Raw genomic sequence first — 24018 nt, forward strand, 5'->3', positions numbered from 1 at the left:
CATTCTTGTTCCTCTGAGCTAAAGGGCTAAGGATTCACTTAGCCGACAGTACCCAGGGTTTAGGAAAGTGCTTAATTCTATTCCTATGCCTATATTTCAAATCCACACATCTATTCATGAATGGTAAACTTGTGCTTATTTTTTAGGTCTCAATACACATTTGGGTATACACATCCCCTTACATCCTAATCTCCATTTGTATTCACTGTGTTGGGAATTTATATTTTATGTATTCATGCATAAAGTGCCTAGTTTAGTGTTATACAACCTCTGGGCACTCAATAAATATTAATTGAATTGAAATAATGGCATCCCTTATAAATATTCATAAGCAAATAAAACTATCTAAATATATGGAGTATGAAGTACTCTTCTAGAATTATTTGAGTTAAAATGATTAAAAACCGGTGTAGTGATTTCATTATGTGACATTATAGATATTGCAGGAGCTATTCACTAGTTGTAGACAGTATCCTGGGGGAAAATAAATATATATATGTATATATTTTTAATATATATAATTTAATGTAGTTATTTTACTATGTGTCTTACAAGCTAACAAGAATTAAATATCTAGATGGATGGATGAAATCCACTTCTGGCAGAAATCTTTGAAGCCCTTATGTGGCTAATAGTATTTATGAAGCACCTTCTAATCAAGTGGACTAAAGCACAGATAATACAGTTAGAGCCTTGATGTGTCTTCTACCATTGGGGAAAGAAGAGAATTATGTTTTTACATTTTATTTATTTATTATTTTGAGACAAGGTCTCGCTCTGTTGCCTGGGCTAGAGTGCAGTTGCATCTTTATAGCTCCCTGCAACGTCAGACTCCTGGGCTCAAGCAGTCCTTCCACCTCAGTCTTCTAGGAGCTGGAACTACATGTGCAGGCCCCATGCCTGGCTGAGAATATATCTTTGGTGCATAGGTGTTCCTCAACTTAAATACTAGGACTGCTCCAGGCTGGTTAGTTAATACACTTCATTTTTGAGTATATGGGATTCAAGTCACTTTAGAAGGTAAGCGTTGTCAGACTATTTCTGAGATGTGAAATTTATACTGTGTTTTCTTATTGAATTTAGCTAATTCAAAAGTGAGAGCAGCTTATGGTATATAGCTGGTTACATACCATTTTGGGGGGTTAATCTGTAAAGAGGTAAGAGCACAAAGTACGCAATGTTAGGAGCTATGTCTAAGCTAGCTACTCAACCCACCAAAAATGTTTTTCAAGAGATAACATTTATTTTTTTTAAAAAAAGGCCTCCCTAGGCAGCTGCCTGATTTTTTTCTCTGTCTCTTGACTCTTTATGCCATTCTTTTTTTTCTTTTTCCTTTTCTTTTTGTAGATCATGTTTCAGGCATATGGAGACAAACAGGGACCACTGCATGGAATGTTAATCAATACTCCATATGTGACCAAAGACCTGCTTCAATCAAAGAGGTTCCAAGCACAGTCCTTAGGGACAACATACATATATGATATCCCAGAGATGTTTCGGCAGGTAAAGTGGCTAACCAGGGGGCTCTCACATGTTCCAAGGAGGCAAAGTTTTCCTGAACTTCCATCAGAGGAAGAATTGACTGGAAGGGGGCACTCCCAGAGGGCAGGAAATATCTTGATAATATATTCATTTCTATTTCTTTTGAGGATTTTTGACTGTCAAGTCAGATGGTATGGTTCTTTATGAATTAACGGGAAGAATGGTGAGAATAGAAGTCTCTATTGAGTAGAAGAGAGTAAAACTAAGACCATGCACCTATGATGGTATTAATAGTTTACAATGGCCTGTGTGAGGAATTATGTATATATTTCTAAGTCTGTAGTCAAGTTGTGGATATTAAAAAAGAAGTATGAAACTAGTTCTCATTTTCCTACTTTCCAGGATAACCCAGGTTCCTCGTTGATAGCCTAGGTGAATATGATGAAAATCAATATAGATAGCATAGACAAATGGATCTAGAGTTCATGGCACACAGTTTAAGGTATATGTTCTTTTGTGTGAGATTAATTATAGCTGAATAAAAACTAGTGTGAGAAAATATGACATTATGAATCTTATCCTCTATATGAAAATAAATTCCTTTGATCTGTACGGTGAATCATCTCTATGCTGCAGATTTTTCTTCTATCAATAGAAAGTAAGAAAAGTATATCCCCAGCAGAAAATGCAACTGATACAGAATAAAGTACCAAAAGAATATAGAATTTTCCAAGTCTCCTATTCAATAGTACTAATATTACCACATTTGAATTTTAATAGTTATATATGTGACTTTGTTAAATAGTCTGTAATTCCTGTGTTATTCACAAATATAAGAGATTACCTTTATGTAACCATTTGTTTATAAATTCTGTCGCCTGAAACATAGCTACCATCACCTAGTATGTACCTTTTATAGCATTGTCAGCCTAAAAGCTGAGTTGGGTTCTGTTTCCCAATGCCAGTGCTATAAATAGAAATCACATTCTAAATAATTCTTCTTATGTAGTAGACATCGACACTGTGATTAGTATATATACATATGTGTGAATCATTTGGGCTTTAAATGTTGCTTTAGGCAAGCAAAGAAAGAACTGAACTAGTTTCTGCTTCATGAAGGATTTGTTTTATTTATAGTAAGTTGGAAATGTTTTTATAATGAATAGGTGTGTCTGTCTGTTTTCTCAAATTTGAGCAGAATTGATTTGCACATTTACAAACAGTCATGTACATTTAGTTAGCTGATTCCTGTGTATGGGTCTATAGCTATGAAAAATATTAGAAGATTCTTCCCCTGAACTTCTAGAATAAAAAACTTTATTCTTACCTTCCAGGATTTTCTTTTCATTAGCTGAGTGTTATGCCACTTTCCTGAATATTCTTCTATTGCCAAATTTGTTTAGGATTTGTTTTCCTTTTTGTAAGAGGGATTTGATGCTACTTTAGTTTTTTAATTTTAATATTCCTGGGATAGTGTTAGGTCTTTTGTGTGTGTTAATGCTGTAGTGCTGATTTGGAGTTGCTCAATAGTTTAACTCTTTTGGAAAAGTGCCTGACTTTTGGCATGTAAAAAATAATTACAAATTAATTTAACTGAGAAGGGGAGCTGGAGAATTTGGTCTACTGCTTAGATTCTCTGCAGAACACTTGGAAAAGAAAGAAAATCAGATCGACTGTATCATAATGATTGTTTTTGTCTGTATTGAAATGTTAATTGTCACTGAGTAATCAACCTTCTCTCTTCTACTAGTCCCTGATCAAACTCTGGGAGTCTATGTCCACTCAAGCATTCCTTCCATCACCTCCTCTGCCATCTGACATACTGACATATACTGAGCTAGTATTGGATGATCAAGGTCAGCTGGTACACATGAATAGGCTTCCAGGAGGAAATGAGGTAAGTAGTTAAAACTCGCCTCACCTTCTTATTTCTGTGCCCACTAGTAACCAGCGTTCTATGGGTGTGGCCATTAAATAAGTACTGATTAAGATTAAAATGGCACAGGCAGAATACTAGTCTTATTGTTAGAGTTCTTTAGAAAGAGAACATTGACTGGCTATCAGGGAATTATTGTCAGTTTTTAAGGTGTGATAATGGTATTATGATTTTGCTTTTTAAAAAAGGTTTTCTGTTATACATACATACTGAAATATTTACAGATGCAATGATTTCCTTCAAAATAAAAGGGTAAAGGTGGGAGTAGAGATGAAACAAGATTGGTCATGAGTTGCTAATTGAAGCTAGGTGATAGCTACATGAAAATAGATTACTCTATTTTTGTATATGTTTGAAATTTTGAGATTTTCCATAATAAAAACATTTAAAGTATTGTTTTGCCTAACATCTTTCCTGATTTAGATACTTACTTGCATACTAATATGTGTTTTTTTAAAAGTATCTTTTCCACGCTCAGCTCATTTGATCTGCTACTGTTGTGAGCATAATAAATGTGTTTTTCACAAAGGGGCTCAATCAGAACCAGGGGTTTAAACATAAAAGAAAGTAACAGAGAACCTATTTTTTGGTAATTATCCAAGAATGCATTTTCTAGAATTAGTATCCCCTCTCACATGGGAACCTATTAATAATGATATAAAGTCATATTCTGCTCTGTGCTTTTTTTTGTTGTTGAGATACAGTCTCACTCTGTCGCACTGGCTAGAGTGCAATGGTGTCATCTTAGCTCACTGCAACCTCAAACTCCTGGGTTCAAGCGATCCTTTTGCCTCAGCCTCCTGAGTAGCTGGGACTGCAGGCATGTGCCACCATGCCCAGCTAATTTTCCTATTTTTAACAGAGATGGTCTCATTCTTGGTCTGGAACTCAGATCTGGAACTCCTAAGCTCAAGCAATCCTCCTGCATCAGCCTCCCAGAGTGCTAGGATTGCAGGCTTCAGCCACTGAGCCCAGCCTCTGCCCTATTTATTATACCCTCCACCGTACACTGAGATTCTTCCTGATTTTAACTGTTTGTAATGTACAGTTATAATAGTGATCGCAAGGTAACAAACCTAAAAAGAGATATTTTTATTTCAACCTTAGATATAATCCCTAGGTATATCTCATTCCATAGAAGGAATGAGAGTATTTTATTTTATTTGAGACAGAGTCTTACTCTGTAGCCCAAGCTGGAGTACAGTGGCATCATCATAGCTCACTGCAACCTCAAACTCCTGGGCTTATGTGATTCTCCTGCATCAGCCTCCAAGTAGCTGGGACTATAGCTGTGCGCTACCATGCCCAGCTAATTTTCTACTTTTTGTGGAGACGGGGGTCTCTCAGGGTGGTTTCAAACTCCTGTCCTCAAGTGATCTTCCTGCCTTGGCTACCCAGAATGCTAGGATTACAGGCATGAGCCACCTTGCCCGGCCAGGAGTGATCTTTGGGGTGTTCACCATAAACAGGCTAGGTAGACCTTTGGAGACAATATGTAGTTCATTTTATTCAATATCTTTTTCAAAAAATTTTACTATATGTACAAGGTGTAAGTGTGGCTATTTCAGTAATATACCAATGGATGCCAAGAGTAGATGATTTATTATCAAGATGGATGCAAGCATTGGACCAGATGGAGAGTATCAGACTTGTAGGAGTTCTAATCTAGCATCTCAACAAATATCAAAGGCAAGAGAATGGGAAGGAAGGATGTATAGAATTTTGATAAGAGTAGATATATACTTGTCAACACACAAAGTTGAAGCAGAGGTTTTTACTGCTGTGTGCAGCATCTGCTTAGTGAGCCCCTCAACAGCAAAGAAAAGCTTCATTGTGTTAGACTTAAATTCTGATTCATTGAATAGTGTAGTCTTCAGGAATGGAAGGCACCCTTGTGAACATGGGGCTGAGAGTAAAATGGTTTTAACTTAATGTAATTAAAACACAAAATGAGATTTTTGACCACGTGAAAGCTAGCTGCAGTGCTGTGTGAAACCTCTAGCCATGATCTTTCTCTCCTGCTTTCTTTCTGCTCTCATTCTGTGTTTGAGCGAATGGAGACTGGGGGAATAGTGAAGTCCCAGAGGGACAGAGCTCTGTTCTTGCTGAAATTACAAGCACAGAGCTGCCTGGGCATGAACATGTAGTGTTTACTCTGCCAGTATGAATACAAATAGTCTTATTATAGGGGACTCTGTACCCAAAGACCACACACACACACATACACACACACATACACACAAGAATTTAAAAAAATTAAAGGTTTTTTTTAACCCTTATAAGACCTAACAAACCTTAGTGGAAAGGGATGTGTTAAGCAGCAACATAGGACTATATATAGCTATGAGTAGTAGATCTAGTATAGGGACCAGATGTTTTCCTTTGCCCAGTGCTTTAATAGTTTTAAAAACAGAAAGCTAGTAGTATTTGTTAAAAAAATTTTTGACTTTTTGCTAGTTCTCACTTTGTTCTTGTTCTACACCTTTCCCTCCTTTGTAGCCTATTTTCTTTGTTCTCTTTTTCTTTTCTTCAAATGATTGACTAGGATTGAGGCTGAGTGTTAGCTTGCTATTTCTGAGCCCTTGAGCTCAGGAGGAACGAGAGTGATGTTCTTTTGTGAGCAGTTAGTGACTAATGCCCAGGATGGCTGGTAAAGTCAGTCAGTGGCCTTAGCGAGATTATAGGGCACTGCATGACAGGAATGAGGTTGCAGTATTAGTATCAAACTCCGCTACCAATAGCTTGAACATACAATGGAGCATGTCCACTAAAAGACTGACCAATCTAAGGTTGGAGTTTCAGCAGTCAGAACTCTGAGGGACAGCTGTGCCTAAGTGATGACGAGGTGTCAGTACGACGTATGTCCTCACGCTGAGCCCAGTTTTATCAGGGCAAGTTGACTTTCAGCTATTGCAGTTCAATTTTCTTTGGCCAAAGAGCAAGTTTGTCATGATCCTGGCACTCTACATATTACCCCAAGAATGATGTGGGGGGAATGAAAAGAGTTCATGCTGATGAGATTTAGAGCAAATCTGTCCTGTCCCAAAGAGAATGGGCATCTGAACAGAGCCTTGAGAAATAGTTTTATTAAAAAAGGAATAAAAAATTGACCTGTTAATGTTCTGAGAGCCAAGGCTCAATGTAAATGCATTGATGCTACATAGACATTAAATCATCATAATGTGGTGTTCTCCAAAAGTGACGGCTGTACCAGGTCATCATTGTAGGTAGTATTGCATTACCATGAAGGATTAGAGTTTCTGAGTTTGAAAGCTTAGCACATGGGTAAAAGAAATTAAGGGTAAAACAAGAGATTCCTGCAGAGTTTTCCCATGAATTGAGATGCTTTTCTCTTTGATCAAAGGCAGAAAACCTAAACTTATCAGACCATTGGCTATATGGGTAGCCAGTCTTTCTTCTCTATTTTTTTTCCAGGACAGCAAATAGGTAAAATGGTGATAGGACCAGGACTTGAACCTATTCAGTTCCATTTAGTTTTAGGTAACTTGTTTGCCATTTCAGGAAGAATACTGGCTGTTTCAGCAGAGATGTGACCTGCATTTTGAACATTTGTGCCTGTGTTAAAAGTAGGAGACAGAGAGCTTTTCTGATGCAATGTTAGCTACTTTCTCCTTTCTATTTTCCTAGTTGTCCCTTTCCCGTAAAGAAAGATGTTACTAAAGGAATGCCAACTAATGCATGATGAAATGTATAGGAGAACACATCTTTCTCATTGTCAGATTTGAATGACATTGCATTTAGTATGTATTTAGAGTAGGAATAAAAAAGATATAGGACAAATCTGTGAACTGTGTTACTTGTAAATAGCTGCAAAGATGAGTTGTCCAGGATTTTTCTTAATAGTTTCGAGTAAAGATGAAAATTGAGAAAAATGTAATTGCAACATAGCCTAACTGATTTCATTTCTAGCTGCTGTGAAGCTACAGTGATGGGCACTGTATGTAAATACACAGCTAGATGAATGATGCTGTTGAGCCAGATACGGAAGAAATGCAGCTCTCCAACAGTTCTACTTTACCACTTCTCGATTTTGGAGGAATTGTTTTCATTTTCCTGCCAGTTTGCTAACCTGTTTTGATCATTTCGTGGACACTGTAATTGCAGGTGGGAACATTTTGAGTAACAGTTCTCAATCCAGTACAGCTGCTTTTCGCACTAAATCCCGTTATTAAAAAGCTCAAGCTAAGATCAAGCCAAGGGCTGTAACAGACTTGACAGAGAACAACTTAACTTTGCCTGGTAGGACAAAGAAGACACTTGCCTTCTTGAGACTATGTTCTTTTTTGTTTTGTTTTGTTGTTTCGTTTTTGAGACAGGGTCTGTCTCTGTTGCCCAGGCTGGAGTGCAGTGAGTGGCACAATCATAGCTCACTGTAACCTTGTATACCTGGGCTTAAGTGATCTTCCTGCCTCACCCTCCTGAGTAGCTGGGACTACAGGTGCATGCCACCATGCCTGGCTAATTTATTTTATTTTATTTTATTTTTGTAAAGACAAGGTCTTGCTGTATTTCCCAGGCTGATCTCAAACTCCTGGCCTCAAGCGAACCTCCTGCCTTAGCTTCCCAAAGTGCTAGGATTACAGGTGTGAGCCACCACGCCTGGTAAGACTGTGTTCTTATTTGTTCTGAAATAAGTTATAAACATTATTTTATTTTATTTCTTTATCAGCTCTGCAAACTAGATCAAGAATCTCTAAATTGGGCAATGATGAAAGATATGATAGACAACTTTTATAGTAATTTTAGTGCTGGCAGAAATTAGGATCCTGTATTCCTTACCATTTTAGAACATGAGTCTTTTAACATTCTCTCCCATCAGTCCTGTCATAATGAAAAGCTGAGATGAAAAGAAGATGTTGTATTTAGAAGCAGTTATAATAATTAGGTACAGCATGTATTCCCAAGAAAGGATTGCTAATCAAAGACTGGTATTCTTGCATGGTATAAAATTTTTCTTAAAAATTTTTTGGGAGAAAAGTGTATTCCACATTGAATGCAATTTGATCGTCACCTCCACACACACTACCATACATAAAATTGTGGTGGCTCCAAGGCTTCATTTTTTCAGATGGGCACTAGGTGTCAGGGTTTTTCCTTCTCAAAATCTTAGCATTCAAACAAACCTCTTAAATTGCCCTGTTCAGTGAAGTGTCCACTAGTGTCCTTCCCCTTTTATCAGGAGGTATGGTAGGCTTTACCTAGTGTTCCCACAATATATAATTACAATTTTAACTCTTTGGTTAGAGATCTGTTGAACCTTACATCATGGCTCTATACATTTTTTTTAGGAAGAGGATGATTGAAGAGTGTAAATTAAAGTTTAAAGACTAGCAGCCCTCATGACTAGCATTTTGGTTTCAGTTTTAACAAGGGTGAAATAGGGGGGACAGAGAGGATTAGGAGTTCAGTGGGGAGTAGGAACTGCGCAGCCCTTCCAATACTCATATTTAATTAGTGTTTAATTGTTGGCAATGGGCTGACATCCAGTACTACTAAAGCATAGCATCTCTATAGTTTTTTTTTTATTATAAAACATTTTAAATATCCAGAAAAATATGAAGAGTGATTTGACAAATACCCTTGCATCTACTGACCAGCTTAAACAAATCTTACCATTTTGACTATGCACCTCACTAAAATGTTACTATAATCCTTTGAAATCTCCAATTTCAGTATTTAAAAAAAGACATTTAGGAGTTGGGTAGGGATAGGAAGTTGGTAAGCTAATATAAGCCTAAAAGATTAGAAGAAATTAATTAGTAGATACATTTTGACAGTTCTTAGGCTAGACCTCTTAACCCAGAGGACCTCTTATTTTAGAAAAACCACCATAACTCTCTGTCTTAATTCACTTGGTTGACATTTCCCATTCTCTCAAAGGAATTTCTTGGGTTATCCTGGACTCAAATTCTAGTGGAAATCATTATGCTCTAAAACTCTGCTTGGAGAGAGTGTGTATATGCTTGTTGGATCAGGTGGTAAGGAAAGGGTTGACCATTTCCCATGAACACAATACCCAAATATTTTTCTAGTTTAACATCAGATTTTGGTACATTGTTTTGCTCAATTTAACCTCAAAACAGCTCCATGAATGTGAAGCTAATTTGGATGTATTTTACTGTGCATTTGTTTCTTTCTTTTGAAATTAGTTTACCTAATGTGGATGTGGAAATTGAGTCAGTGTTAGTCTTTTAAATATGTGTTAGAAAAGAGACATATTTGAATTATAGTATTCTGAAGGTGAGCTCTGAAATAGATCTTAAAAAAGCGGGTCTGAAAAACAGACCATGGTCTATGTGCTGATTGTTCTACATATTAAAAGGGACTGAAGGTCTTTGCCATTGATCTTATCCCTGAAGATGGGCAAATGAATGTAAGTGCTTTGAGATCCTTAGTAGAAAAGGGTAACGTTACACTAATGATATATAAACATTCAGAATGTATGCTTGCCTTATTTTTCTTCAAGGGCTTGAAGAATCCCCATTTTGAATCCTTTCAGCAAGATAGGCCTGATAGAGAATAATATATTATGGAATATGTGGTAAGATAGTTTTTTTAAAAATTAGTATATACTTTTCTTCTTTCATTTCCATTCTAAGTGAGTATATTCGGCTACATATCTTTGCCTAAAATGATCTTCCAAACCAAAGTTGGATCCCTCATTAGAAAAATATTGAGGCTACTTTTGAAAAATAAGTCTCCCTACCATGAATTTACTGATAATGAATTTCCGACACTGTTCTTTGGGGATGCATATAAAATTCCTTCTGAATGACTGTTATTGGTGTTGGAGATTTCTCATCAGGTTGATTAGTTTTGACTCATTCCTTTGGTAGCAAACCAAGGGTCAATAAACTTGATTGAGACTGAGAGCGATGTCTCACTCCTATAATCCTAGCACTGTGGGAGGCCGAGGTGGGAGGATTGCTTGAGGCCAGGAGTTGAAGAGCAGCCTGAGTGAGACTCCATGTCCACCAAAACAAAAAATTGAAAAAATTAGCCGGCCGTGGTGGCACATGCCTATAGTCCCAGCGACTCAGCAGGCTAAGACAGGAGGATCGCTTGAGCCCAGGTGTTTGAGGTTGCAGTGAGCTATGATGATGCCATTGCACTCTAGCCTGGGTGACAGAGCGAGACTCTGTGGGAAAAAAAAAGCTTGATTGACTTTGAAAATCCTAGTGCTTCCATTGGCCTACTTGTAGAGGGCTCCTCAGTTGTGGAGAACTCCTCAGTTCTTTTCAAAAGTAAGTCTAGAGATAGCTTTTAAACAAAATAATGTACTTTTGTACATGTCTTAAGTTTTAAGATTTTACTGAAAAAAGATGTGACATAATACCCTAAGTCAAGAAACTTTACAGCTCCAACTAGAGGCAATAATGAACGTCAGGACAGCAACAGATGACACCAGAGGATGAGGTGTAGCGTGGAGCACCGGAGTTCAACATTCATTCCTATGATTAATGGGCAAGGCTTCTGGAACTATAGTAGGCCAACTTGTTTAATTTCCATATCAACCAATTAATCCTGTGCCCCATTTCTCAAATACCACTGGCTATGTGCTCCATTGCATGTTTTAAAAAAAAATTTGAATGCTTATTGAATTACAGTGTGTGCATATGTAAAATTACTGTGGTTTTTGTGTATATAAATATTAGAGGGAGAAATAATTCTCCTGTTTAAAATATTATTTCTAACATTTTCAAAGAATTACCTCTGGGATGAAATTTTTTGCTCTAAAGTTATATTTTTCTTACCCTTTTATTGCTTTTTTAGAGGGGTTAAGGTAAGTTCGTTCAGACATTTTTGAATTATCCAAGCATGAAAAAAGTTTTTCAGCTGTTAAGAAAATTGTTTTGAGCTGTTTTATGTGATCATACAACACTAGACAATGGAACGTGATATCTGGCAGATAATACAATATAGAAAGGCATGGACATTTTTTCCAGCATGGCTTTTCCAAATGGCACAAATTAAGTCAAATATTGCATTGTCTTATGGCTTAAAAATACATCTTTAAAGATCTATACAGTATTTTCTGATATTTCATCAAGTATGGTTTATTATTAGACTAACGTGAGTTAACCTTAAAATGATAATTATTTTTTGATAGTATCTAATTAAAGTACAGATTTAATATTCTTTGCAAGATACAAAATGGGGGCAAAAAATAACATTTTGTTATGTATCTAAAAAGGAAGTCAAGTTCAGATTCCTTCTCTCTGGGTCTTAGTTTTCTCATCTTTATGATGTAGCTGATGCCTGGGTCTGGTTCAGCTATGACATTTCTAGGATCCCCTATAATGCTACTGGGTGGTCATCTTCCTGGCATTAGCAGAATTAGAACAATAGCTACTGGAGGCTGTGCCAAAAAACTTAAGTTCTAGACTTTTGGCATGGAAAATAACAAATAAAGCTTCAACATCTCAGCCATGGTTTAACCTCTGTTTAATCTGTAAAGGAAGATATTGTTACAGCTGAAATCAAAAATGGAGAGAGATAAGAAAGGTAACCGTGGCAAAAATATTCCCTTTCTGTTTCCCACAGCATAGCTAGAGTTGATGGATGCTTCTTACACCCTTGAAAACCAAAATCCTGGCATGTTTTGCCCCTTAGCTTTTCCTTCAGATTTCTTTGTTGAACATAATATTGTTGTTTTATTTTGTGGTAACAACAGCAGCCTTGGAAAATGCCTATGTGCGCTTTGCACATTCTATTCACACTGATAGTACAATTAATGTTGATGTCAATTTTGGTGTTAATTTTGGGTCATGATTAGTGTTGACACTTTGTGTCAGACTAATGGCATTTATGGGCACCATCAGAATAAATGTTAATATTATCATGTTTTTACTATCTGTTATAGTAATATTAAACCAAGGTCCTCCCAGGAGAAAAAATACATATATGGATAGATAGATAATGCTTTTCTGTATCGCTGGTGTTACTCAGCGAGAAAATGACATCTCAGGGCAGAATCCTAATCACTGTTTGGAGCATCAGAAATAATGATCACCTCTGATCGGAGGTTGTGAATAATTCATTCGGTTTGATTTTCACGTCCTGTCCAGTGATACTTTTCAAACCAAATGTGTTTCTACAGGAAAATAATGGTCCCACTTCTTATGGAAATACTGTGGCACAAATCATTTTACCCACATAAAAACAGTTAAATAAGACTGTTCTCTTCTGCTTGCTTTCTCCTCCCCATCCCCTCCTCCCTCACTTGAGCATGTTTATTCCAGCATCAGAATGTGGCCAAAGAAATATTTTCTTCCTTAGAACTTGTATAAGGGAAGCAAATATTTATTTCTGCTTATCCTTAGCTCATTCACTGTAGCTCTTTTGATCCTTTCTTTTTCACTTTAAGATAATTAGCTTAGGTTGATAACCCTCAACCTAAGAACACCTGCTCATTGGAATGTTCTGTCATGAAAAATAATCAGAAATTAAATATTTTAAAACTAATTTATGGCTATATTAATGAAAACATAATTTGCTAAGGACCCATGACCATTTGGTTAGTCAGTACCTGAGAGAGGCAGTGGTCAAGGAAGAAGCTGCTGGCACTGCCAGTCTGAGTCTGAAACCCATAGACCATAAACCCACCCACTCACAGGCAGGCTACAGGCTGCCCTTTTGTTACTTTCTTAGCCGTCAGTCTTCCTTCGGCCCTTAGCCCTGGAGTCTCATTTTCACCAGGTTTCACCTGGGTAAAAAGGTTAGGGGGAAAGAGAAGACAAAAAAGGAAGATTCAGTGATGGAATTTTCCTTATTATTCCTTAGTTAATATACAAGGCAGCTTGGGCTTAGGTGCTTTGTATATTAGGCAAAATCAATGAATGTCACATTTCTAATCACATTGTCACACTTGTGTATACCTTTATAGTGACTACAGAATTTGCAACAAGAAATCTCCATTGTGTATATAATATAGATAGCCCCATCTATATAGAGTAATTTGACTGAAAAACTTACAGTGTCCTAATTAAGTGGGGGGGGGGGGATATGACTGTCTTCTGAAGTAATGACCTAATCCTCTGAGACAAAGCTATTATTAGATAGAATATTTTGAACCATTTCTCCTGAATGTTGTGACCCTTTTTTTTTCCTCTTCTAAATCTAACCAGGGCAGGGGGAAGCGTTTTCCAACCTAGTTTTCATCATCAGACAGAAAGTATTTTGCATTCAGAAACCATTTCCAGTATCAAATTCAATTTTGTCAAGTGATTAGTTGAGTTTGGAAGAGAATAATTTAAAAACACAAGGCTGGAAACGGCTGTGTTGCTTCTACACAGGAGGAGAGCAGTCGCTATTCTCAAGTTGCAAGCCTCCTTTTAGTGACCATGCATCACAACAGGATTATTGTTATATATCTTTGCAGCTGTTACAGACCTGCATCTGTTGACACCAGGTGTTCTTACCCAGGCCTGCTGGAAGAAATAGGGGAGTGAGTGAATTGATACCTTGCCTATCAGTGTAAACGTCCTTTTATGTACATATGTTTGTAAAGCTCTTTAGTCTCCTTCAAGATGAAAGGCTCTGTATAAATATAAGCTTTCGATTTTAGTACATGTTTGTAATACATGTGGTACAGTCCTAAATATGTATTTAGCTGATAGGCACTGTTCTTGTCTATTGTACAAATATTGACTTTAAAAGTATAAATATGTATTTAACCATCAGACCAGAAAAACACTGAAGCAGTTACTTCTCAGGTAGAGCTATTAATATTGTATAAACCTATATATGCATATGTTTACATTCTACCACATCATTGCAGAACACTTTTTTAAAAAAATGAAACGATAGTCCCAACAAACTAAGATAGTTCTTGATACTCTTTTTCCTTTAAGGTGAGTCTTGGTTTTTAATTTTCATATGTTTATATCTCTCTAATTTTATGTAAATAGGATCTGTTGTTGTATGACTAAAATCTAGAATCAGTTCCCCTAAAACAGGGGTCCTCAAACTTTTTAAACAGGGTGCCAGTTCACTGTCCCTCAAACTATTGGAGGGCCGGACTATAGTTTAAAAATAACTATGGACAAATTTCTATGCACACACTGCGCACATCTTATTTTGAAGTAAAAAAACAAACGAGCAAAAACACCCACATGTCGCCCGAGGGCCATAGTTTGAGGACACCTGCCCTAAAATATGAGAAACCCATTAGGCTGGTGAGATATTCCCCCTTTAAAATTTTTTTTTATTATGGCAATGTTCAAACACACACAAAACTAGGGATAAATAATATAAACTTCTATGTACCTATCACCCAGTGAAGAAGTATTTGGTAGTCTTCTTCTCTCAGTTATTTTTTAATTTATAAAAATTTAAAGTTATCAGTGCAGTATAAACACATTCAAGAAAATTTAGAAAATGGAAAAAACACACAGTCTTACCATCCTAGTAATTATCTCATTTTGCTATGTTTCTTCTTTATTTGGGGATTTTAAAAAAACTTATTTTATACCAAGGATATGTGCAGAAAAAGAAAAAAAAACTTATTTTGGGGATGGAGATATATATATAAAGATAAGGTCTCATTCTGTTGCCCGGGCTAGAGTGCAGTGGTATCATCACAACTCACTGCAACCTCAAATTCCTGGGCTCGAATGATCCTCCTGCACCAGCCTCCTGAGTAGCTGGGACTAAGGGCACATTCCACCACATCTGGCAGATTTTTCTGTTTTTTGTAGAAATAGTGTCTTGTCTTATTTAGGCTGGTCTTGGACTCCTGACCTCAAGCACTCCTGCCTCAGCCTCTTGGAGTGCTAGCATTACAGGCATGAGTGCCCGGCCCCAACATGCCTTTAGATTGATAGAGTTGTAATAGAATACATACTATGTACTTAATATGTGTCAGGTACCATTCTAGGGCTTAACATACATTTAGTCCTCACAACAAACTTGTGCAGAAGATTGTTATTACTCCCATTTTACTAGTGAAGAAACTGAGGCACTGAAAGGTTGGTAATTTACCTAAGGTTATATGGCCAGAAAACTGACTGAGTCTCGGTTCTCTCAGATTTTCTTAGATTCAACTTCATCGTCTAAGAATCTGACTCTGAGTCTGTGCCCTTAACTGCTACACTGATTTGCTTCTCACAATTACTATGGTGTGCATGCAATTTTGTATCCTACTTGTTCTAATTTAGTATTACATCATGGGTACTTTAAAATGCTATTCATAGTCTTCATAGCCATTATTTTATAAGATTGCACAGAACACTAATAATGACCTTGCTATCCAATTTATTTTCTTCCAGAAAAGCTTATATCATATTTTTTTAACTTTTTATTTTAAAGTAATTTTAGATTTTCAGAAAAGATACAAAGATAAAATAGGGAGTTTCCGTATACCCTTTACCCAGCTATTCCTAATGGTAACATCTTACATAACCATGGTATAATTATGAAAACTTAAGATATCAACATTGGTACAATTATAGACTTTTTTTTAGATTTCACCAGTTTTTCTACTAACATCCTTTTTCTGTTCCGAGATCCAATCCAGGATACTACATAGCATTTAGGGGTCAAGGGCAATTATGTTTGTACTATAATGGATGTTCATCTTCCACATTATATTCAGCTAAAGGCAGTGAAACTAATCTGGAACATACTTCCTGAATTTCTCTAGTAAAGGAAATACAATTTCTTTTTGTGTGAACCTTATTTTAAAAATAAACAATTCACATTAACTATAAGAATAAGTTACTTAATTCTTTTGTGCCTCAGTTTCCTCGTGGCAATAATAATAGTTAATATTAGTTAATAATAATAGTAGATATTTGGGGGCTTTTATATGCCAAGCTCTGTATTGGTTTAACATGGTTCCTTAAAATAGTCACTCCAGAAAGGTGCTGTTTTCCCCATTTTATAAAAGGAAAAAGTGAGGCTATAAGAGGTTGTGTCCAAAGGTATACAGCTAATATAAAACTGAGATTTGAACCAAGATAATTTGACTCCCCAGCTTAAGCTCTTGAGCACTATGAGTATTGTCAACTTTTATTTAGTATAGTATAGCATGTAATAAATGTTCAGTTTTTAATAGCAGCTATTATTGTTATTTTTAAAAAATAAAATAGTTTAATGATATTTAGGACTCTCATTCTATGATTCCTAAATATAAGTTATGGACAATGTTCTAAACCCTTGGTGTTGACTTTTTTCCAACTATTATTTTTTAAAATGACTAGAACTAGCAAGAATTTGTTACTCCCGTATTATGTGTAAGGATCCTGCAAGGCACTAGAGGAGATGATATAATGGTTCAAGATGGTAAGCTAAAAGCAGTCTCAGGTAATATATGATTAATTTTCAAATGAATGCTCTACGCTAGGTCTAAGTAGGTGACCAGAAAAAAGAGGGGTCACTTTAGTCTGGAGGAAGCTTTACTGAAGAAATGGAATTTGAATGAATCTTTTGGAATGGATAAGATTTGGACAGGTTGAGAGGAGAGAAAAGTTGAAACTTTTTATGTTGAAGCTAGTATAATAGATTTCTGCTTCCAACAGTTTGTTCTTCAAACACATAGGTATTATTTTCTTAATTTTGTATGTGGGGACATTGAAGCTCAAGGAAGTTAAATAATTTCCCAAGATCACACAGTTAATAAGTTAAAAAGCCTGGATTTAGATCTAAGCTTATTGGACTCCAGAGGCCATGTTCACCATTATATGCCCTATCCTTTGACTAGCAATGAAATCTAAATTTTACTGTCAGTTGAGCAACAGATGCTTTGCTAGATGTTTATCCATTGTGCTAACTCAGAATATCTTTGAATAACAAATCTTATTGTACTAAGACTGGTATAACACTCTCCATTCCATATTACTAGTTTTTAAGGCAAGAGTGGGGCAGTCGATGAGGAACACACTTTGGAAAGACATTGATAAAGAGTAGTGAGTTCTTGGTGCTACTGTGTTGACACCTAATTAGAAGTCAATATTGCAAGCATAATGACCTGGCCAATTGCTGAACTGACTGCCCAAGTGACACAGTTACAGTCCCCAGGTACTAATGAAAGTTAAGAGTATTATTTGCCTGCCCAGTGCCATATTGTCACAATGTTTACGTTAGTACACAAATGCTGAAGTAGATTTTTCAGGGCTTGTATCTAAGCTGCTTCTGGCCTAGGTGGCTATGGTTAATATATCATAAAATTTGGTGTAAAACCCAATCTTCCTAACAATAAATGCATTTAGAGGAAAGTAGACAGAAACTAGCTTTTCTTTCCTGAAAAACAAAGGAGATTTGAGGTTGGAGGGGAACATAAGAAGGCAGTTAAAATATATCTCCACATATAGGCATTATATTAACTAGCTTCCTAAAAACCACAACCAAAATTATCCTGATGTGGGGAGTTTCTATGTTCTATTTTTTGGATGATATACTTTTCCTTCCTTTTTCTGTCTTTAATGAGCAGATAGAGTAATACTTTAGCTCAGAAGGCGATTGCATTTTTTTGGTGTATTATATCCATTTTTATTTGTAGTTGGCCAGTGGCGTGATATATTAAATAGCTTATATTTATCTGTGGGTATTTCATATATATATTTCTTAGTGCTGCGAATCACAAATAGCTGTGTGGAAAGCTTCGACCAGCCTGATTACAGTGGATGTGCAATTGGATTGAGGAATGTGTACTCAGAGCTTATGATCACTGGCCCGGTTGAGTCTGGGTGATGCATGTGGCTTTCCAGGGATGCTGCTATTTACATCTGTTAATGGCCCTTCTTGATGGCCAGCTCCCCAATGAGGTGATATGCAGCAGCCTGAGAATGAGGGACCAAGGCTGCAGATGTGGCTGGGGTCCATTAGGCAGGACCAGAATGCTCATCTGGTATACTGGCTTTCTGTTTGGGGGCAAGTAATGGGTGTGGGGAAGGGGCGAGAAACAGAAAAAAAGGGAAAACAAAAGAATGGAAAACATTACTTATCCAGGTATGGGGGAAACAGACAGGCAGACATGAAAAACTGCAGCTGTAACTAGAGTATGAGTGAATAGAAAAGAAATGAAACTTGCAAATAAACAAGTAGAAGGATTGACTAGTTTTCATATAGAAGGGGATTAAAACAGGACAGGGCCGTGAGAGGTTGGAAAGAGACATGTCATCTCTGCCTTTTAAGTTAACATCATTTATTTGTGTGGCTGGTCAGATGCTGTTGAACAGAGATCAGAGATTTACATATATCATAGTACAGCAAGAGATTAGTTCTTTGCATCCTTTGGTTTTCTGGTGCTGGAAGAAAGCAGCAAGAGATGGTCACAAGGATGCAGTGTTGAACAATAGCAAATTCTTGCAGAAATGGACGATAGCTGAAGCAAGCCAGTAAAGAGTGTTTCTGTTATTCCTATCAAATGCCAGAGGATAGTAAAAGGACCGTGGATAACAAAAAGTGTATAGTCCATGAGAAGTAATCCTCTCCCTGTTCCTTTATGTGTTGAAGATTTCTTGGAACAAATCTTACAAAAGATGGAAATAGTGTCTTAGTATATAGGGCAATAAAACGAGAATTCTGGATTTAATCACCATTGCCATGGCATTCTTCCACAGGCATCTTGAGTGCATTTAAACTTGGTTTTTCTTTTCTTTTCTTTTTTCTTTTCTTTTCTTTTCTTTTCTTTTCTTTTCTTTTCTTTTCTTTTCTTTTCTTTTCTTTTCTTTTCTTTTTTTTGAGACGGAGCCTCACTCTGTTGCTTGGGCTAGAGTGCTGTGGCATTAACCTAGCTCACAGTAACCTCAAACTCCTGGGCTCAAGCAATCCTACTGCCTCAGCCTCCCGAGTAGCTGGGACTATAGGCATGCACCACCATGCCCGGCTAATTTTTTCTATTTTTGGTAGAGACAGGGTCTCGCTTTTGCTCAGGCTGGTCTCGAACTCCTCAGCTCAAACGATCCACCTGCCTCGGCCTCCCAGAGTACTAGGATTAAAGGCATGTGCCACCATGCCCGGGCTAGACTTTGGTTTTTCTATCTTCTTTGAGCAGGCCTAAAGAAGGAATTGAGAAAGCTTTGAGATCTATAGTAAGCCAGCAGTTCTCAGCATAATCTAGAGCAATATACTAGAATGTTTGTTTTTGTTTCCCATAGGGACCTTGGCTCTTTAGCAATGCATATCTTGACATGAAGGCTGTGTCTAGGTATGCTTTGATACCCTCAAGGAACCTGAAAAAAAAAAGTGTGCATGGAAGAAACTTGTAGTCATTTGTTTGTTTATGCCTTTGCAGATTGGCATGGTAGCTTGGAAAATGACCCTGAAAAGTCCTGAGTATCCAGAAGGCCGAGATATCATTGTTATTGGCAATGACATCACATACCGAATTGGATCCTTTGGGCCTCAAGAGGATTTGCTGTTTCTCAGAGCTTCAGAACTTGCCAGGGCAGAGGGTATTCCACGCATTTATGTAGCAGCCAACAGTGGAGCAAGAATTGGACTGGCAGAAGAAATCCGTCATATGTTTCATGTGGCCTGGGTAGATCCCGAGGATCCTTACAAGGTATAGACTGAGAAAAGATAATACTTCATGATGCTATATGATTATGTGTGTGTGTGTGTGTGTGTGTGTATACATGTGTAGAGAGTGGGCAAGAGGTAGAGGCTTAAGTTGAAAAGTTGGAACTTACAGTAAAAATTAAATATAACAAAATTATTTAACAAAAATTCCTTAAGACACTATATTAGAGAAAAATTGTTTCTCAATATGTTCACCTGGTTTTTCCTTCAGCTTTAAAACAGATCGCTATTTCTTTGGTTGAACACTAGATAAAATAGCATGTGTGTGCATTTAGCATAATACTTGCTAAACCAAAAATACGTTTCTTTAAATGATTTCATTGTGGCTTCAGGACTTACCGGTCAGTCATCAACAAAATCCCTTATTTTTATTTATTTTTTTATTTTAGCGTATTATGGGGGTACAAGTGTTAAGGTTACATATATTGCCCATGCCCCCTAGCCCCCTCGAGTAAGAACTTCAAGCGTGTCCATCCCCCAAACGTTGCACATCTCACTCATTGTGTTTGTATATACCCATCCCCTCCTCCCCCCCCAACCCTCCCGACACCCGATAAATGTTACTCTTATATGTCCACTTAGGTATTGATCTGTTAATACCAATTTGCTGGTGAGTACATGTGGTGCTTGTTTTTCCATTCTTGAGATACTTCACTTAGTAGAATGGGTTCCAGCTCTATCCAGGAATATACAAGAGGTGCTATATCACCATTGTTTCTTAAAGCTGAGTAGTACTCCACGGTATACATATACCACATTTTATTAATCCACTCATGAATTGATAGACACTTGGGTTATTTCCACAGCTTTGCAATTGTGAATTGTGCTACTATAAACATTCGAGTGCAGGCGTCTTTTTCATAAAGTGACTTTTGATCTTTTGAGTGGATGCCCAGTAGTGGAATTGCTGGATCAAATGGCAGATCTACTTGTGTCGCTTTGAGGTATTTCCATATTGCTTTCCACAGAGGTTGAACTGGTTTGCAGTCCCACCAGCAGTGTAGGAGTGTTCCTCTCTCTCCGCATCCACGCCAGCATTTATTGTTTGGGGACTTTTTGCTAAGGGCCATTCTCACTGGAGTTAAGTGATATCTCATTGTGGTTTTGATTTGCATTTCCCTGATGATTAGAGATGTTGAACATTTTTTAATATGTTTGTTGGCCATTATTCTGTCTTCTTTTGAGAAGTTTCTGTTCATGTCCTTTGCCCATTTTTTGATAGGGTTGTTTGATTGTTTCTTGCTGATTTTCCTGAGTTTGAAATAGATTCTAGTTATCAGCCCTTTATCAGATGTGTAGCTTGCAAAATTTTCTCCCATTCCATGGGTTGTCTGTTTGCTCTCTTGACAGTTTCTTTGGCTGTGCAGAAGCTTTTTGATTTGATCAGGTCCCACCCATATATAGCCAACTAATCTTCGACAAAGCAGACAAAAACATACACTGGGGAAAAGAATCCTTATTCAATAAATGGTGCTGGGAAAACTGAATAGCCACATGTAGAAGACTGAAACAAGACCCACACCTTTCACCTTTCACAAAAATCAACTCAAGCTGGGTAACAGACTTGAACCTTAGGTGTGAAACTATTAGAATTCTAGAGGAAAATGTTGGAAATACTCTTCTAGACATTGGCCTAGGCAAAGAATTTATGAAGACCCCAAAGGCAATCACAACAGCAACACAAACAAAATCCCTTATATCCTCACCTTCCAACCTACTTGCTCTACGTGAAACCTGTCTCTCCCCTAAAGACATTGCTTCCCCTACAGCCCTCTTAAGTACCAACTGATTTCTGTCTGTCTTTTGTACTACTGAGCCTGAATGGGGAATACAATCTTCCTCAATCTTCATGGTTGTTTCCAGGCCCTTTCCTCTCCCTTCTGCCTGAAAAAAGTCCCATCTTTGAGTATCATGTCATCAGACTGTGCCATACCATCACTTCTCCTTACTGTAATGTTTCCCAACCCTTTGGTCACTCCCTCTCATTCTTTGCATCTTTTAGTTCCTGGCACATTGCCACTCTTTCCAATACTGCTATTCGTGTGATAATTCTTGCTGGTTGCTATTTCCACACAGATGATCTTTCCCATAATCTGGCCTCTTGGATCCTTGCCGCCTTCTTGGAATGGTCCTACCCTCTGCACTAGCTCAGCCTCTCATTCCTTGTAATCTCAATTTCAAGCATCACTTCCTTTGCCACTCTCTCCATCCTATCTTTCCAGCTCACTCTATCTGATGCTTCAAGTCTAACAATCCTTTGAACTCACCAGGACTTATAACTATTGATCCTGCCACTTCTCTTCTGTTCTTCTCTCCTTCCTTACACCCTCATTTTATTCCTATATAGCTTAAATCCCAAGGTCAATCATGGGTTAGTCATTATAATCACATTGTAATCATTACCTTTCCTTCACCTTTAGCTTTGTTGCTTTTCTCTTCATTCTGCTTACTCTGCCTTACAAAAACCTTGTTTAAATGCAGTTCTGCATACTCCCGTGCCTACACCTGCACAGCTGTGGAGAAAAGCACAGTTCTGTTGAGTGATTTTACTTTAAATTCAAGTTTACTAACCTTCTGGTTGATGATTTTACATCTCTCTCCCCACACCTCTAAGACCTTCTTCCCCAATCCTCACTTTTAGCTCATATCAGACCTTGCTTCCCATTTCACCAAGAAAACAGAAATAGTGAGTTTCTACAACTCCCACATATTTTCATCTGTGCCCTTACTTTCTGCCTTTTTTCCTATATTTTGGGTGAATAGTTCCTGCTTTAAGGCTTATCTCTATACTTAATCTTTTCCCTTCTTGCCAGCTTCTTCCTGCTCTTTCTTTCTTTCCTACCCACCCCAGACAGGGTCTCACTCTGTCACCTGGGCTAGAGTACGGTGGTGTCATCATAGCTCACAGCAACCTCAAACTCCTAGGCTCAAGGGATCCTCCTGCCTCAGCCTCATGAGTAACTGGGACTATAGGCTCATGCCACCATGCCCAGCTAATTTTTATATTTTTTATAGAAATGGGATCTCACTCTTACTCAGGCTGGTCTTGAACTCCTGGACTCAAGTGATCCTTCCACCTCGGCCTTCTGAAGCATTAATATTATGGGGCTGAGCCACCACCCCTGGCCTTCGCACTATTTCTTGCATCATCACTTTTCCTTCTTTACTGGATCTACCCTTTTAGCAGGCAAACACCCCTCCTTGTCATATCTCTACCTCATTTTCTCTTTCCATTTACAGCATAACTTCTTTAAAGAGTTGTTTGTTCTTGTTGTCTCCAGATGCTCGTCTTCCGTTTTCTCTTGAACCCACTTTATTTAACCTTGTACCCTTACCATTCCACGGTAGCTGCTTTTGTCAAAGTCACCAATGATTTTATGTTGATAAATTCTATGGTGATTTCCCAGTCCTCATCTTAGTTATTTGATGATTCAGTAGTATTTGGCACAGTTGGTCACTCTGTCATCCTTGAAATACTTTCTTCTGTTGGCCTTCAGTACCCCAGAGTCTCTTTTTCATCTTTCTACATTCCTGGCTCCTCTTTCTCAGTTTGCTCTGCTGCCTTTCTTTCTTTCTTTCTTTTTTTTTCTGAGACAAAGTCTCACTCTGTCACCTTGGGTAGAATACCGTGGTATCATCATAGCTCACTGCAACCTCAAACTCCTAGGGTCAAGCTATCCTCTTGCCTCAGCCTCCTGAGTAACTTGGACTACAGGAGCATACCATAATGCCCAGCTAATTTTTCTCTTTTTAGTAGAGAGGGATCTCTCTCTTGCTTAAGGTGATCTTGAACTCCTGGGCTCAAGTGATCTTCCTGCCTGTGCCTCCCAGAGTGCTAGGATTATAGGCATGAGACACTGCACCCAGCCAACCTTTCCTTTTTTCAGTGTAAGAGTATTTCAGTGGATGATGGAAACCATCTATATTTTCATTGTGGTGGTGGTTACACAAGTGTATACATTTGTCAGAACTCATCAAGTTATAACACTTAAAATTGATGAGTTTTGTGGCATGTAAATTATACTCAATAAATTCATTTAAAAAGTGTTTGGAAA

General features: G+C 37.6%; 1 protein-coding gene across 11 annotated transcripts in view; it reads left to right on the forward strand.

The window, feature by feature from the left end:
• The window catches only part of ACACA (acetyl-CoA carboxylase alpha), a 292538-nt gene that overhangs the window by 200325 nt on the left and 68195 nt on the right, over positions 1 to 24018 (forward strand). For all 11 annotated transcript variants that reach the window (XM_075994382.1, XM_075994384.1, XM_075994383.1 and 8 more), the window contains 3 exons: positions 1348 to 1503; positions 3233 to 3379; positions 19677 to 19946. In XM_075994382.1, the coding sequence (XP_075850497.1) occupies positions 1348 to 1503; positions 3233 to 3379; positions 19677 to 19946 (573 nt within the window). The remainder of the gene's footprint in view (positions 1 to 1347; positions 1504 to 3232; positions 3380 to 19676; positions 19947 to 24018) is intronic.

The sequence above is a fragment of the Microcebus murinus genome, chromosome 18, assembly GCF_040939455.1.
Source record: "Microcebus murinus isolate Inina chromosome 18, M.murinus_Inina_mat1.0, whole genome shotgun sequence".
NCBI lineage: Eukaryota > Metazoa > Chordata > Mammalia > Primates > Cheirogaleidae > Microcebus > Microcebus murinus.